We start from the raw sequence: 17,574 nt of genomic DNA, 5'->3' as shown, positions 1-17,574 counted from the left end.
GTAATTATAAGCTAATTATAAAATAAGAGAAGCGTGATTAAATGACAGATGGTAAATACATTCAAAATAGTAATTTGAAATGAATGATTGACTCTGAAAAATCATACCACGACTGAACAGACATTTCGCTGTTCATAGCAACGTGCTATATACCATTTTATACAGAAGGGGCCCAACTTCATTATACAGTAAAAAAATATGTTTTCTAAAGGTCTTAAAATAGCCTCCCTAGCCCTCAATCTCATTAGTCTATAATTTCTGTGGCGAAAGTGCCTTTCTCAAGTTTGAAAGCAAAAAGAAGTCGTCCGAGAGCCTTAAAAAGGTCTTCACGTCCATCGTTGCCACGCTCTAATTGGTCGGATTATGCTACGAATGGCTGTCTCATACATTATGCTCTCAAGATGTACTCTCGCGCAATCGTTTTTTGTTTTCAAACTTGAAAAATTCACTCGCGGGGCAGAAATTGCAGTCGACTGAACTACAGTAAACTATGTTGAGTAAGTAGTAATGAGATTAAGTAATAACCGACCGTAAATTTTATAACAATTGCTTTCGAGTCAAATTTTGTTCAGCGATGAGGCTCATTTCTGGTTCAATGGCTATGTAAACAAGCACAAATGCTACATTTGGGACGAAGAGCAACCGGAAGAGATTCAAGAGCTGCCATTTCAACCTGAAAAGATGACGGTTTAGTTTGTTTTGTGGGCCGGTGGAAACATCGGTTCATATTTCTTCAAAAATGATACCGGTGAGAACGTAACCATCAATGTAAACCGTTATCACGCTATACATAATAACCGACGATTTGATTGAAGCTCGTGATCTCGGCGACATTTGGTTTCAACAAGACGGTACCACTTCCCACTTATCGCATCAATCAATGGGTTTATTGAGAGAACGCTTCGGTGGCAGATAATTTCACGTTTTGTGCCGGTTGATTTCCCTTGAGGATAGTCTAAAGTCTATGCGGACAATCCCGCTTCGATTCAGGCGTTGGAGCAAAACATTACATCAAGCGTATAATTCGCTAGTTACCAGTCGAAATGTTCGAACGAGTCATCAAATATTGGACTCAAGGGATGGACCATCTGAGACGTAGCCGCATCCAACATTTGAAACAGATAATCTTTAAAAAATAAAAGCCAAAAAATGTTCTTTCGAATGATAAAAAATATTCACCATTAAATTTGAAGTTTCTGTAATTTTTTGTTTAAAAAGGTAGGGAATAATTTAATCAATAAGGAGATTTTCGAAAAAAAATTGTATTGCTTTGTGATCGACATTTTTTTAAAAATATTCTAGTAAACTTTAAGTCATACAAGTATGTTATATTGAAAACCAAAAATGTAGAAGCGAATGTTCAGGCTAAGCGACTTAGCCACATACATTGTATGGGCGATTCAGTGGTTTGATTAATAATTATGATAAATCACTGCAAATTGAAATACCTACACTTTGTGTAAAATTTCCAAAAAAAAAACCACTCAATCTTTGTTGACAAACAAACCTTTTGATCAGTGATGTCTTCACTTTCGTCCGTACTTGTTTCGTGGCAAATTGAAAGATAACTAACCCACATAATTAAACGCATATTAAGAAATCTCAATATTTGTTTTTATACTCTCGCAACAAAGTTGCTAAGGAGAGTATTATAGTTTTGTTCACATAACGGTTGTTTGTAAGTCCTAAAACTAAAAGAGTCAGATATAGGGTTATATATACCAAAGTGATCAGGGTGAGGAATAGAGTTGAAATCCGGATGTCTGTCTGTCCGTCCGTCCGTCCGTGCAAGCTGTAACTTGAGTAAAAATTGAGATATCATGATGAAACGTGGTTCTTGGCTGGTTCATTTCTTGGCTCCATAAGAAGGTTAAGTTCGAAGATGGGCAAAATCGGCCCACTGTCACGCCCACAAAATGGCGGAAACCGAAAACCTATAAAGCGTCATAACTAAGCCATAAATAAAGATATTAAAGTGAAATTTGGCACAAAGGATCGCATTAGGGAGGGGCATATTTGGACGCAATTTTTTTGGAAAAATGGGCGTGGAGCCGCCCCCTACTAAGTTTTTTGTACATGTCTCGGAAACTACTGTAGCTATGTCAACCAAACTCTATAGAGTCGTTTCCATCAGGCATTTCCATATACAGTTCAAAAATGGAAGAAATCGGATAATAACCACGCCCACCTCCCATACAAAGGTTATGTTGAAAATCACTAAAAGTGCGTTAGCCGACTGACAAAAAACGTCAGAAACACTAAATTTTACGGAAGAAATGGCAGAAGGAAGCTGCACTCAGGCTTTTTTTAAAAATTGAAAATGGGCGTGGCGTCGCCCTCTTATGGACCAAAAACCATATCTCAGGAGCTACTGTACCGATTTCAATGAAATTCGGTATATAATATTTTCTTAACACCCTGATGACATGTACGAAATATGGGTGAAATCGGTTCACAACCACGCCTTCTTCCAATATAACGCTATTTTGAATTCCATCTGATGCCTTCTCTGTATAATATATACATTAGGAAATGAAAATACAATTCAATACTCAAAGTACACAAATTGATCTAATCTAATTAATTTTACAGCAAAATAAAAAAATATGTAAATTATTATCACTTTATCAGGCGAGAGTATAAAATGTTCGGTGACACCCGAACTTAGCCCTTCCTTACTTGTTTTACACTAGTTGAAAGCTGCAAAGCATAGCCACTTAAAGACAAAGCCCATACTAGAGGTTTGATCGATTGGCTGCATTTGGCCTCCATTGGCTATCTGCGGTATTGTGTCAATTTATAAGCACCAAAGATAGCAGCGCTGCATTTAAGTACAGCAAATAATGTTGTCGATACTTAAGAGTATTACATAGGCGATTATATTATTTCGTTGCTGTCGCTGTTGTTTTGTTATATATAAGTATATCAGTAAATATATATAAAGGAATATAGAAATCCAGCTGTTGGTCTAATATCTCAATTTGTTTTCACTTTTAATACAAATGAATTGATAATGACGGTTGTTTACCAAATCTAACTGTTATGTACTGCAACTTGCTGACGAAATTCTCACAGGCACATACATACGTATATACACATTTGCACTGAAATGGCACCTTTATAAAAATACCAAAAATTGTTGTGCACCAATTTAAATATGATTTGATTGTCAGACACTTGCGTAATTACCAAAATTTTATAATAAGTGGCTCAGGCGTCGTAAAGATTACGGCAGCCAGCAACAGAAACAGTGCTTAGTTATGCTAATATTTGGCAATGAGCTCTTTAGATTCTAAGATTGTCAAGTTGTTAAGTTAAGTTAAGATTAAGCAATCTAATAAACAAGTATAGACAGGTGAAAAGAAGTCAAGTACACAGTTATAATTACGGCTAAGTGGTTTTATAATAATGATAAGAGGAGTGATATACTGCGGTTAGCAGAGCATATACATTTTTCTTAAAATATTTGTTGTAAACATAAAGCATTTTTTATACTAGACGCACATAAAAGAAATATGCTATCAAGCTAGATACATATAACGGGGGATACAAGTAGCGGTACCTTTTCCAATCGCCTTTTTTTTGACAGATCACGCGTGAGTCGTGCCAAGCTGTCATGTTATTTTAGTTCATTATTGTTTGGCATTTCATCATGGAAAGGCTTACGTCTTACAAATCGTTCAACTTTGTTACGAAAATTCAAATTCTGTAAAGAATGTACAGGGTTTGTCCGGAAAGTAATAAGATTGATTTTCTTCCGTCGCGACTGTACTTCGGAGCGTGGGCGCACCGACTGGATTCGTTAGAGTGTGTTCCTAGCTAACGAACGAGCGGCTGGTCAATTGTCTCTGAGCACCTGGAGAGTCAGGACGAACATTTCACGCGACGTGTTGCTGTGAGTGGTGCGACCCGAAAAGTATAGTATAAATACGCGTTTAAATTCCGTGCGACAGAAATGTGTGATGCGATCAAGCAGACTTGGTGTGTTTCGGTGGCACCCAACCTTTTTGGAGGGCGTGGAAGAGATCGCTGATGAAGATCGTGTTGAGAGACCGGCGACTTCGACAAACACCGACAAGCATTTTGAAACGGCAGAGGGGAGCCAAGCAGCATGCACCTCGGCTCTCAATGCTATTCGGGAGAATGCCTTCCGTGACGCCTTGAATGCTTGGAAATCGCTCTGGCAGTGCTGCATCAACGCAGAAGGCGTCTATTTTGAAAGTTTTTAAAGAATTGTAACGATTGGTTCAATACATTTTTTTAAATCGACTCAGTCCTATTACTTTCCGGACAAACCCTGTATTTCGTGAGCTTCACTCAACTTATGGTCAACATAATCGGCCTGCTGAGCGCACTATTCGCAACACCATCAGCCTTCTTGAGACCCAGCATTCAATATTGGATAATATTGAGATAATAATATTCGACGAAGACCGTGGTGAGTCGATTCGGTGGCATTCGTAGCAACTCGGACTGACGTATGGGAGGACTTAAAGGCATTTTACGTCGAGATCTTAAATTGAAGGAGTATAAAATATAGCTTGTGCAAGAACTGAAGCAGCTCGACCTTTCCAAACAACAGCGCTCCGCTCAATGAGCTCTTGAAAAGGTTCCAGGAGCTCCGATGTTTTTAGAGCGAAATTTTGTTCAGCGATGAGGCCCATTTCTGGATGATTTCGCGCATTTGGAACAAAGAGTAACCTGAAGAAATTCAATTTTATTCAATTTTATTCAGAAAAAACACGGTTTGGAGTGGTTTGTAGGCCGGTGGAATCAACGGTCCATATTTTTTCAAAAATTATGACAGTGAGAACGTAACCGTCAATGGCGTCCATTATCGCGCCATGATAACCGACTATTTGATGTCTGAAATCGAAGCTCGTGATCTCGCCGACATTTGGCTTCAACAAGACGACCCCACTTCCCACACATCGCATCAATCAATTTATTTATAGAAGGAAAACTTCGGTAAGCAGATAATTTCACGTTTTGGTACGGTCGATTGGCCACAAAGATCGTGTGATATCACGCCGTTGCACTTTTCTGTGGGAATATGTTTAGTCTAAGGTCTATGCGGACAGTTTCGCTTCGATTCAGGCCTTGGCGCAAAACATCACGAGTGTCATTCGACAGTTTCCAGTCGAAATACTCGAACGAGTCATTGAAAATTTAACTCAATAGATGGACTAACTGAGACGTAACCGCGTTTAATATTCGAAAGAGATAGTTTTCAGAGTAGAAATGTTAAAGTATGTTATTTCGAATGAAAATAAACATTCTCCATTAAATTTTAAGTTTCTGTGTTTTTTTTTAAATAGTAGGTAACCTCGAAATGGCTCACCCTTTAAAAGATTATCTCATAAGTAATCTTAAGTGATATTGATTCTAATAGTTGCAATAAAATTTAACTTCAATAATTAAAGTGCGATAGGCTTATGTATAAAGCTCATATTTAGGTCTTAAATATCTACATACATACATACAGGTATTACTATTTTTTTATTAACGAACCCAAAAAGCATAAATTACACTAGTTTACAAAAAAAATTTACTTCCAATAATTTTTTAGATTTATTTTTCAAAAGTAGTTAAGCTATAGCACCCTCCACCGGTACAATTTTTTATGGCTTAAAGGGGTATAAAAAGATCTTTATCTTGATTTTTAACGATCAGTTTGTATGACAGCTATACGTTATACTGGTCCGATCTAAACAATTTCTTCGGATATTACACCATAGCCTTTGATAATAATCCATGCCAAATTTTTTGTAGATATCTCGACTCTGTTTTCATACCAGTACTGGATTTTGATCGATCAGTTTGTATGACAGCTGTATGTTATGCTAAACCTACCCAAGCAATTTCTTCATAGCTTCTACCGTAGCCCTGGATAATAATTCATCCATAAAAAGTCCTTTTTTTTTAATATAGTAACGCTTCAGTCTGCTGGTTTAGCTTAGTTAAGTATCTCTAAACCAGTAATTTTGTAGGTTTTTCTTGTAAAGTTAGGAAAATGCTGAATCATGCACTTGCTCTTTTCAATTAAATAACCTTCAGACTCATCTACGCTTGCTACCGCTACCGCGACCACAGCCTCTCCAGCACATCATACGATTTTCTGCAGCTACATTCATACACACATACATATACATATATACATATATATGTACATATGTATATGCAACTGTGTACCTATATTCACTTGCGCATGAAATCATTACTGCGCATGCGTAAAACTAGCTGAGTCGCTGCTTATCGCTAGCAAAATTTCACCGCACGCACAATTGGTTAATACAAGGTGCGTTCCAAAGTAAACAGGACTTTTTGAATCTAGCGCCCCCTGGTGGCGCCATCTATATGTCGACTAGAATCTGCTATATTTATAGATTGTCCAGTGAGAATTTCATGACATTTCATCTATTGGAAGTGAAGTTATTGCATTTTAAGTGTCAGTATGTTTGTGTTATCGGTGCGAAAATGAACTTCGAACAAAGAGCCAACATTAAATTTTGTTTAAAATTGGTAAAACTTTTACCGAAACATTCCAATTGATGAAACAAGTTTATGGCGATAATTGCCTATCCCGCAGCACAGGGCACGAGTGGTTTCAACGTTTTCAAAGTGGTCGTGAGGACATAAATGACGATCAACATTTGGGCCAATCAAAATCCGTGAACACCGGACATTCCATCGAAACTGTGCGTGAATTCATTAAAAATCAGCCGAAATCATTATTGTAATTCATGGAAATGAAATTGAATATCTCCAAAACATCGATTTATTTTTGACCGAACATTTGGGCTTGTGAAAGGTGTGTGTACGGTTTGTTCCGCACCAATTGACTGACGACCCAAAATTGCTCAGAATCCAACATCCGAAGGACGATTATTTGACCAAAAATCACATTTTAACCATTAACCACTCCACGTATTTCGGAAAAATGCATTTGTCCATGAAAGGAAAGCGTCTGCATACAGGCGTAGTGGCCATTCAAAAGGGTTGCACCGGCATACTGGCGGCCATACCGGCCAACGAGCTAAAACACTCGTTCGACATGCGTTTGGACCGTGAAAAAAGCTGTATTGAAGCAGAAGGAGACTATTTTGAATAAAATAAATTAATTTTGCCGGAAAAAAACATTGGTTCTATTTGTTTTTTAAGTCCTGTTTACTTTGGAACGCACCTTGTAGTGTCGCAAAAGGCGAAAATGTACAACAATGTGCATACATATTCACATATAAACACATCATAACATTTCTCTCAGCACAAACATACACATTTCGGGAATGTTAACTAGGTACCTAGTTGGCGGCAATCAATCACAATTTTACCGGCATTTTTTATTAAATTACGCCAAAGAGATTAAGCGAAATATTTTTAATTTTTTTTTTAATTTTTTTTTTGACATTTGATGAAATATGAGAAAATTGCTTTAACTGTCACTGCATCGACAATCAAGCGTCAATACTGGTTGACAGTTGCAGCGTTGTTAGACTCGCGGCTGTCTAATGGGCGTTTCGTAAAAATTACGCGATCGCAAGACAGGAAAGTGGAAAATTTACGTTATCGCTGGCTTTAATATACATATATACATATGTATGTATGGCTATGTACTATATGTATATTTGAATATGAATGCATATAAGTTTATATGTATACATACATACATGTATTGGCATGCAAGTACTTGAGTGATTATAATAAAATGTCCATTGAACTTTCATTGAGTAATTCCAATAATTTTTTTTGAAGCATATCTAAGGATGAAAAACATTTTACCCAGACTTTACAGCAACCATAGGCGCATAGCGTTATGCACATAATTCCCAAACCCAAATAAATTTATTAAAAAAGAAAAAAATATATATTTCGTAGGATTCGAATTTTTACTCCATTTGGGGTTTGACTATTGTATTAATTGGCGCTTATCGTCACCTAAAATGCAAAATAACGTAAAATCACTTTTCATAAAATTACAGGCGAATGAAAAACGATATAATAGGAACCACTCACATTGAAACAAAATTTGAGTTTTGGTTATGAAGTGGTTATATATAGGTTATCACACACTTATATTGAATCAAAATTTGAGTTTTGGTTATATAATGGTTATATATAGGTTATCACACACTTATATTGAAACAAAATTTTTGAGTTTTGGTTATAAAATGGTTATATATAGGTTATCACACACTTATATTGAAACAAAATTTTTGAGTTTTGGTTATAAAATGGTTATATATAGGTTATCACACACTTATATTGAAACAAAATATTTGAGTTTTGGTTATAAAATGGTTATATATAGGTTATCACACACTTATATTGAAGCAAAATTTGAGTTTTGGTTATAAAATGGTTATATATAGGTTATCACACACTTATATTGAAACAAAATTTTTGAGTTTTGGTTATAAAATGGTTATATATAGGTTATCACATACTTATATTGAAGCAAAATTTGAGTTTTGGTTATATAATGGTTATATATAGGTTATCACACACTTATATTGAAACAAAATTTGAGTTTTGGTTATAAAATGGTTATATATAGGTTATCACACACTTATATTGAAACAAAATATTTGAGTTTTGGTTATAAAATGGTTATATATAGGTTATCACACACTTATATTGAAACAAAATTTAAGTTTCGGTTATATAATGGTTATACCTACATATATGGGTTATCACACACTTATATTGAAGCAAAATTTGAGTTTTGGTTATATAATGGTTATATATAGGTTATAACACACTTATATTGAAACAAAATTTTTGAGTTTTGGTTATAAAATGGTTATATATTGGTTACATATTGGTTATATCTGACAGCAGACGCTGAAAATTTTATACTAGATATATACCACATCTTAAGTGTATCGTAAGCAATAGAAAACGAAATTTCAATTTTTTTATGATACGCTGTTTTGCATTTTAGGTGACGGTATGTATGTACATTAGAGTGGGTCGATTTACAGGCAGCCGGAAAACGAAGAAATCGAAAAAAACATAAAAAAAATAGGCAAAGTTGTTCAGAATGATAAGTAGAACATTTCATATGTGATTTTATAGTAAAAAAATCGACCCGCTCTAATGTACATACAAATTTTTGTGAAATGGTAATACAGTTGTAAATAAATATACTGCGAAGTGGCGCTGTATTCAGTTTTCACAAAAGAAAATAATCCTTTATGTGACCCGCATTTAATATTTTCGGAATTGTGACCAAATAAAAAAAGCATTATTAGCAGAAAATTGTCTAAACATATGGCGACAGAGTCGACCCAAATCAAAAGTCGTATATATGGTTCATATACGAAATATCTATTGGAGAAAAAGATTAAGAAAAAACGGTTACTTCAGCGAGTATAAAAAATCTCTTGCCCGCGACTGTTGTTTGCTTTTCACTGGATGCGTTTTTTACGTGGCGGGTCCGAAACCCAGCCCACATACCTCGTGAGGGAAGGTTCGCCTTCTCACACCAGCTCTCTCTCAAATGGATGTTCTTTGACTACCCAAAAAATACTTGGTATAAGGCAGCTTGTTGACCCAGATATAAAAGAATCGTTTCTGGTCACTCCCAAGTGAATGGCACTCAGAGAACTTTCCTCACTTACGGGAACTTCTACACATGACTCCATCCTCCTCTTTATCTTGAATTTGATCGGTCAGTTGACATGACGGGTATATACTATAGTAGTCAGATCTGAACAAAATATTCGGAGATTGTAGCAATACCTTGGATAATACCTCATAACAAATTTCGTGAAGAAATCTCGTAAAATTCTAAAGCTTCCCTTACAAGGTCTTCAGTTTGATCGGTGTATTTACATGACAGCTGCTTGTTATGGTTATCTGATCTTAAAGCTATGTTTCGGACAATAATCGCTGCCAAATTTCTTAGAAATATATTTTTAAATAAAAGAGTTTTCCAAACAAGCACTTAATTCCGATCACTTTGTATAGCAGATATATGTTATAATGGTCCGATAACGGCGGTTCTAAGTAGCTTCTTGATGTGAAAAAGAAGTGTGCAAAATTTCAGATCGATAACTCATAAAATTAGTGACTAAGTAGACGGACTCACAACAGTCGTTGTGTTTTTACGTGAGTATTTGCCGACGATGGCCTTACCGCACGGTGCTTAAAAGCACAGAGATCAAAACAATGTGCTATTCAGCGTTCCATATTGTCCGGTGGAAGGAACACCTTTTCCACATTGGTCAGGTTCGAGGCCTAAAACCACTGCCGTGCTGTGGGTCCGGCACACGGTCGCAGTGCGACTCCACACTGAACTGAATTTTCAATTCTACCTGCCTTTAGGTTTAAACCACAGTCACCACGAATCTCCACAAAGAGTAGATTGGAGCGAACTTCAAGGACTAACTACTCTTCGTGGCACCAGACTTAAGTCTACTAACAGACCTTGCAATTTTTGCCCCCATCAAACTCAATGACTAGTGACGTTTGTCGCTTGAATTTCAAATGTCTTTCCATTAAAAGGAATCCCATTCAAAGTCTATAATGTCAGTTTAAGCTGAGTATTACAGCACTATTTCTGGCAAGATTATGCTGAAACTTCGAGGCAAGCCATAGTGCATATTTGATTTTAGTCTGAGCCAAATTTGTACCAAAGAACGTATTTATGTTCCGATTTTACTTGTATGAACTTGAATGAACATAGTTTTCGTGTTGGCAAGATGAAGTGTCAAAATGAGACTTTAAAAGCGAACAAATAAATTATTACCTTAAAAACTACCTGAAAATTACCAGATTTTATTTTCGAAATACCACACTACTCTTCATTAAAGTGCTATGTTGAATAAACTTATTTAAAAAGAGACTAAAAAAATTCCCTTTTCATAAAAATTGATATTAAAAAAGTAATAATAATTATTTCACAAAATTTTTTTTTATAATATTAAGCACAAAGTTCGTTCGTTGAAATATTTGAAAGTTGCAAAGTGACGTCATTCAAGCATAGTTTTTCGTTTGCGTACGTTTGACTTAAATGCATTTTAACAAATAAATCAAGCAAAGGTAGCCAAATTACGTGATAAACATTAAATCTAGTTTGTTAGCGTATAAATCTATAATTTATTTGTTTACAATTTTTATTCTCAATATTTACACATACGTACGTATAGTATTTATATATAGGCAAGCAATTACGTCTACTCTGTTCGAAGGTTTTGTTGTTTTAATTGCAACGTGTTCTAGAATACATTACTGTAAATTAGCTCAAAAAATAGATAAACGAGCGAGGCGTGTTCTAAAAGTAAGTTGACTTTTATTATTTTTGAAGTATTTTTTATTTATTGGTGAATATAAATCATTGTAATCTCTCCTTAGTATGATATAGGCATATAACCTGAAATTATTTCTGTAGCTCCTTTTAATTGTTTTTAGTATTGTAGGCTTCTAATGCTACTGTCTTTATCTGTTTAGTGTTTAGTGGTAGAAACCCTCCGTCTTTAATGAATATCTAGAGCTTTGGTGACAGCACAAAGTCACATGAACAATAGCTGTTGAGCTTCTTCTGCGTTATTGTTAAAAAAACGCATAAGAAAAGTTAACATTTCTAAACGCTTTTTCTCAGAGTCTCACGCTAACTGAGGCATAATTTCGAGGCAATACTTCACTGTACTTACGACCTTATGAGAGTTACTAGTAAAAAAAACAAAGAGTGCAAACCTGAAACATTTGATCACCCCACGGGTGATCCGAGAAGTGGTACTTTTTTCAATAGCTTCTTTTGACAGAACTCGCGTGAGTCGTGTCAAGCTGTCATGTTATTTTCGTTCAGTATTGTTTGGCATTTCATTGTGGAAAGACTTACGCCTGAGCAACGTTTACAAATCGTTTATCTTTATTACGAAAATTCACGTTCTGTCATGCAAATGTTTCGCGCGCTTCGCTCAACTTATGGTGAACATAATCGGCCTACTGAACGCACTATTCGCAACACCATCGTCAATCTTGAGATCCTGCATTCATTATTGGATAATATTTGACCGAATAGAACACGTCCAGCATGCACTGAAGAAAATATAACAGCCGTAGCTGAGCGTGTACACGAAGACTGCGGATTCGGCGCCATTTGCAGCAACTCATACTAATGTATGGAACAACTTAGCGCCTTTTACGTCGATCTTATACATTATTAAGAGCGTACAAAATACCACTTGTGCAAGAACTGAAGCCGTTCGACCATTCCAAACGACATCGCTTCTCTCTATGGGCTCTTGAAACGTTTCACGAAGATCCGACGTTTTCGAGCCAAATTTTGTTCAGCGTTGAGGCCCATTTCTGCTCAATGGGCATGCATATTGCGCATTTCTGATGAAGAGCAACCTGAAGAAATTCAAGAACTGTCATATCATCCGCAAAAAACAGTCGCCTAAACACTGGCCAGGTATGGCGCCTGTTTTTCTTTTATAAAATCAGCTGGAAGCCAGCGTCACGTGAGGTCACTTTATGACTTTTAAATCACATATACTTCATATCTTTCAAATCGCATCGCATCGAGGCGCGAGGCTTTTCTTTTAAATACCCCGTTAGCAGCTAGCTTCCAGTGAGGCCACCCTATGACTTTCAAATATCGTCACATCAAAGCCCGAGAGCCACCTAAATGTGGGCAGGCACGCTGTTTTTTCTTCTTTAATAGAGCCTGCTAGCAGCTAGCTTCCAGTGAGACCAGCTTATGACTATTAAATCACATCACATCGAGGCGTGAGAGTCACCAGCTGGCAGCTAGCTTCCCGTGAGATCAACTTTTGTCTTTTAAATTTTTTTGAAAATAAACAATCCCCATTAAGTTTCAAGTTTATGTTTTTTCTTTAACAAAATTAGGGAAGCTCGAATTAGTCACATTTTAGAATGGTTGAATTTTGCTTTAAAAAAGGTTAATAAGAAAGGATACTTTCATATTTTTTTCGCGCAGATATGAAAGAAAAGAGTTCACAATCCGTCGGATAAAGTGAAATCATAGAGAGCATACGTAATGTAAATTAGAACTATATGTATGTACATATGTATGTATATGCCATAGAAATTCGATCTGAACAATATGTCAGGAGATTGTAGCGCTGTCTTCTACAATAAGCCGTGACTTAATTTTCATTATTTCGTTAATTGAAAACGCCTATTGAGGGTATAATAAGCATGAAACACATTATAATGCCTTTGTGGTCAATTTCACGGTCTCAAATTTAATATTATTGTAACAATTGTACTCTCTTTTATTAGTGCATTGTTTATGACGACCGAATAGTTACATAGAATCTTACTTAAAATGTCGAGTTTTTACGACTGCAGTAAAAGTGATAAATATAATTAAAGCGAAAGCTGTCGTGAAGTGCACGACGACGCTCTCATCCACCGAGGGATTTCCCACAAATTGCACGTTCAACGTGTGCACGTTTTTAAGCGCAGCCAAATGAATTGTAAATATTTGTAACGGTTCTATTAAATTATGACTGTTTGTCAAAAAACGAGTGATAACCGAAGCCTGTTGCCTTGTAAATTCTTATGAGTGATTTATATTGTTATAGGAAATGTAAATTATCGTGAGAATTATGTATGGGAATTGTGCAGGAGAATTTCGTATTGAAAAGTTTGTTCAAATATAGAACTTTTCTCATATTTTCTTATAATAGTGGTACTACAAATACAGTGCTTGATTCTCCTACTTTCTTATATTACTTTAAATGTTTTCGAGTCATCAACAGCTTCATGTTCGTTTAATTACCTAAACGCGTTCGATTGAAGCATTTTTTGTGTTGCCGAAGGAACGGCCATGAACTCTTGTATGGATTACCATATCATTTTTAATAGTCATAACATTGAATTTTGTCTAGTTTCGAGTGTAATGAACGCAGTTCTCGAAAACGACACCCGATGTTTTGTCCTTTTTTTCATGTTCGAAAGAAAGATTATGCGATAGATATCAGCCTATTTATTTAGATTATATAAAATGGATGAGCTTAAACGTTGTCTTCAACTTGTTTATCTATTACTTAACTATTGAAACTATTCTACAGCTGTTTGAAAAAAAAAAGCGTTGAACAAAGCCTTAATGACTTCGCATTTATCGCAAAAACAAAGCTAAGCTCGTTAAAAAATTATGCATGGAGTACATCAAATGCATAACAAATTGAGCTTATGTCATATGTAAACATTCATTTGAGAAATGAGAGCTTGTGTATTATGTTCTTGAGTTGACGCTAATTACTATTTATTTCGATTGATTAGGTGACGCGATAAACAAGACATGTGATTTCTCTCTGAAAAAACATCTTTCGAGTAGTAGCCTTTGCTATAAGTCAGTGTACAGAAATCAGCAACTATCGCAACCAGCATATCGCTATACTTAGCGATAGTCAAACGGCACTAAAAGTGATCTCAGCGGATGAGGTTAAATCGCTTTTAGTGGAGGAGTGTATAGGAGGACTGAACCACATATTAGTGTTCTACCGGGTACAGCTAATTTGGGTGCCGGAGCATAAAAGGGTAGCCGGCAACGAGCTGACCGACGAACGAGTGTGGAGAGAACAGCATTGGCAGCAGGCAGCAAGAATGCGCTATGCTAAGCTACTTCTGGGAGGGTACAACCTTGCAAGGTTTAAGAAAATGAACAACCTCTCCAGAGACAAATTCCATCTCCTTTTCGCGCTCTATACAGGGCACTGCAGGCACAGGAAGCACTTGAGCAAAATGAGTATAGTCTCTTATGCAAACTGCCAGTTCTGCGACATGAAAAAGGAAACTCCGGAACATCTGATTCTGAATTCCCCAGCAATTTACAGAAGCAGGCTCAATGCCCTAGGTTCCATCTACCTGGGCAGGGATTACATCACCACAGTCGCGCCCAGCAGGCTCCTGGAATTGTTCAGGTTGCTGGACCTTTGTGAATCGATGTGATATAGGAGAGGACACTATAGACCATAGGTCGCAGTGCAAAGCCTCAATTTTCCTATTTATCTATCCTATCTATTTAATGGCACCGTCGTGTTTACTCCTACTATGCAAATGGTTCCCGGGAGACGCGTTAGAACTCGAATGATCTCATATTTATTTTTAAATGAAAGCAACACTAATGATTCATACGCCTACTTTAAGTAATTATAGTTTGTAGTGTGCTAGAAGCAACAGGTTTAAGAATTAAAACTACTTGAAATGCGGTCGTGACATCTGGAACAAGATAATAGCTTCTATTCCTAGAACTACAGGTATCAGTTGCGTAATGTATGGAAGTTAAATAAATAAATATGAAAATATTTACATACTAAAGGACGGCGAGAAATACTATGATCATTAAAAATTGCTAAGAAATCTGTAAAGCAATAGAAAAACTTATGACAAGAATATAATATTTGAAAAAGTCCATGTAAAATAATAATTACGAACGAGTTAAACAAAAAAATAGAAAAACACAAGAAAAAACGTTAACTTCGGTTGCACCGAAGCTAAATAAACTTCACAGGTGCATTTCTGTTAGTAACTATGTGTTCAGTTTGTATGGAAGCTATATGCTATAGTCAACCGATCTGATCAATTTCTTCGGAGATTACATTGTTGCCTTAGAAAACAATCTATACCAAATTTCGTGAATATATCTTGTCAAATGTGAAAGTTGTCCATACAAGAGCTTGATTCCGATCGTTCAGTTTGTATGGCAGCTATATGTTATAGTGGTCCGATATCGGCCGTTCCGACAAAAGAGCAGCTTCTTGAAGAGAAAATGACGTTTGCAAAATTTCAAAACGATATCTTAAAAACTGAGGGACTAGTTCGATTATATATACAGACAGACAGACAGATGGACAGACGGACAGACAGACGGACATGGCTATATCGACTCAGCTGGACATACTGATCATGTATATATATACTTTATAGGGTCTCCGACGCTTCCTTCTGGGTGTTACAAACTTCGTGACAAACTTCAGGGTACGGTACGCAGAACCGGTAATTTGCACAAGAAGATAGGCCCATGTTATATAAGTGCTTCTTGAGCTTACAAGGGCAAATGTAGAATGCGACAAGTAGCCTGAGTTTTTCCCTTGGGATCACATATTTTATCATTTTAAGGTTGTAACCACCCAGTAGCAACTTGACATGGCGCATGCCTTGAAGTTGTTGCTAATACCTCTCCCTGCCCACTTCAACTTCGTAGAAGCTTCTACCATGTTGATGGCTACTGCGGAACGGACGAGCTGATCAGCCATTTCATTCTCAGTTATACCTTTGTGCACGACTGGGCACACAGTTAAGGTACACTTGGTTGCGATGTGATAGACTATTCAGCCGTACTTCACACCCTGCACCAATAACGATGTGATGTCGCACGCAGAGATAACCGATGGCATATTGGCTGAAGATATCTCATCAAATGAAATTAAATAACTCTCCATACAAGCATTTGATTTCAATCGTTCAGTTTGTATGGCCGCTATTTGCTATAGTGTTCCGACATTGGTTCCTACAAATGAACAGCTTCTTGGAGAGAAAAGCACGTGTGAGGCGCCTACGTCTACAAAAAACCAGTTTGGAACTAGTACTAGTACATTAGATTAGCTTTAAACTTGAGAAACGCGGCTTATACTATATTATGCCCTATGAACTAGTATAGAGTCTAACGGTTTTACTTGGGCTTATCGCATTTCTAGTAAGTGGTTTAAGGGAAGCTTGCCAATAAAGATCGATTCTTTTAAATATGACTCAAGCAGCTCACAACTTTCGGTCTTTGACCAAGTATCCTCTGGGTAGCCTAAGAACATCCGTTTGAAAGCGAGCTAAAGTGAGAAGGCGAAACATCCCCTCCGCAGGGTTGTGCGTTGGGTTTGGGAGCCGCCACGTAAAAAAACACCCCCAATGAAAAGAAGCAACAAGCCTCGGATGAGAGACCCCCCTTTTGATGGCGACCATGGCAAACGAAATAAGGACTACGATTTGAGGGCATGCACCTGAAATGTCCGGATCCTTGGGAAGGTGCCGCTGCCCAGCTGGTTGATGTCCTCGTGAAAATAAAGGCTGACATCACCACTGTCCAAGAAATGCGATGGACGGGACAAGGACAGAGACGAGTAGGTCCTTGTGGCATTTACTACAGTGGCCATATAAAGGAGCGCAAGTTTGGTGTGGGATTCGTGGTGGCCACGAAGTTTATAACATTTAGAAGGATGACGATTTAAGTCGATTTAGCTATGTTCGTCTGTCCTTCTATACGCGAACTGCAATCTCAATTTTTCAATTTTTGACATTTTTCACAGTACCATCCCACGCTAAGAAGCTGCTCGTGTTTCGGTTACTCTCGAATATATACTTATTAATGTATTAACTCTTTTTACCTTTATTGTAAGCATTTTCATTTCATATTCGCTGTCGCACATTACTACTGAACTAAATTACAATGTTTGTAGAAGATTTGCACTTAAACAACAATTAAAGTAAAACAAATAGTACAGCCGGAGAACGCGCTAATAAAAAGGTTGTATTAAATCATTAAAACAAGATATACGATTTTCACTATAAAATACTTTATTCTCATTATATTATAGCCCAGCGTAT

The 17,574-nt window shown here is 36.7% G+C and overlaps 1 protein-coding gene across 3 annotated transcripts in view; it reads right to left on the bottom strand.

Moving 5' to 3' along the window:
• The window catches only part of LOC126754974 (proton-coupled amino acid transporter-like protein pathetic), a 46,137-nt gene that overhangs the window by 25,676 nt on the left and 2,887 nt on the right, over positions 1 to 17,574 (bottom strand). For 2 of the 3 annotated variants that reach the window (XR_007666434.1, XM_050467211.1), the window contains exon 1: positions 17,355 to 17,411. The exons of the other annotated variant lie outside the window; for it this stretch is intronic. Coding sequence is in view for 1 of the 2 variants with exons in the window: in XM_050467211.1 (XP_050323168.1) it covers positions 17,355 to 17,396 (42 nt within the window). In the remaining variant the exon portion in view is untranslated. Of the gene's footprint in view, positions 1 to 17,354; positions 17,412 to 17,574 lie in introns of those variants that run through there. 3 annotated transcript variants of the gene reach the window in all.

The sequence above is a fragment of the Bactrocera neohumeralis genome, chromosome 4, assembly GCF_024586455.1.
Source record: "Bactrocera neohumeralis isolate Rockhampton chromosome 4, APGP_CSIRO_Bneo_wtdbg2-racon-allhic-juicebox.fasta_v2, whole genome shotgun sequence".
NCBI lineage: Eukaryota > Metazoa > Arthropoda > Insecta > Diptera > Tephritidae > Bactrocera > Bactrocera neohumeralis.
This window is presented reverse-complemented; position numbering and strand designations above follow the sequence as displayed.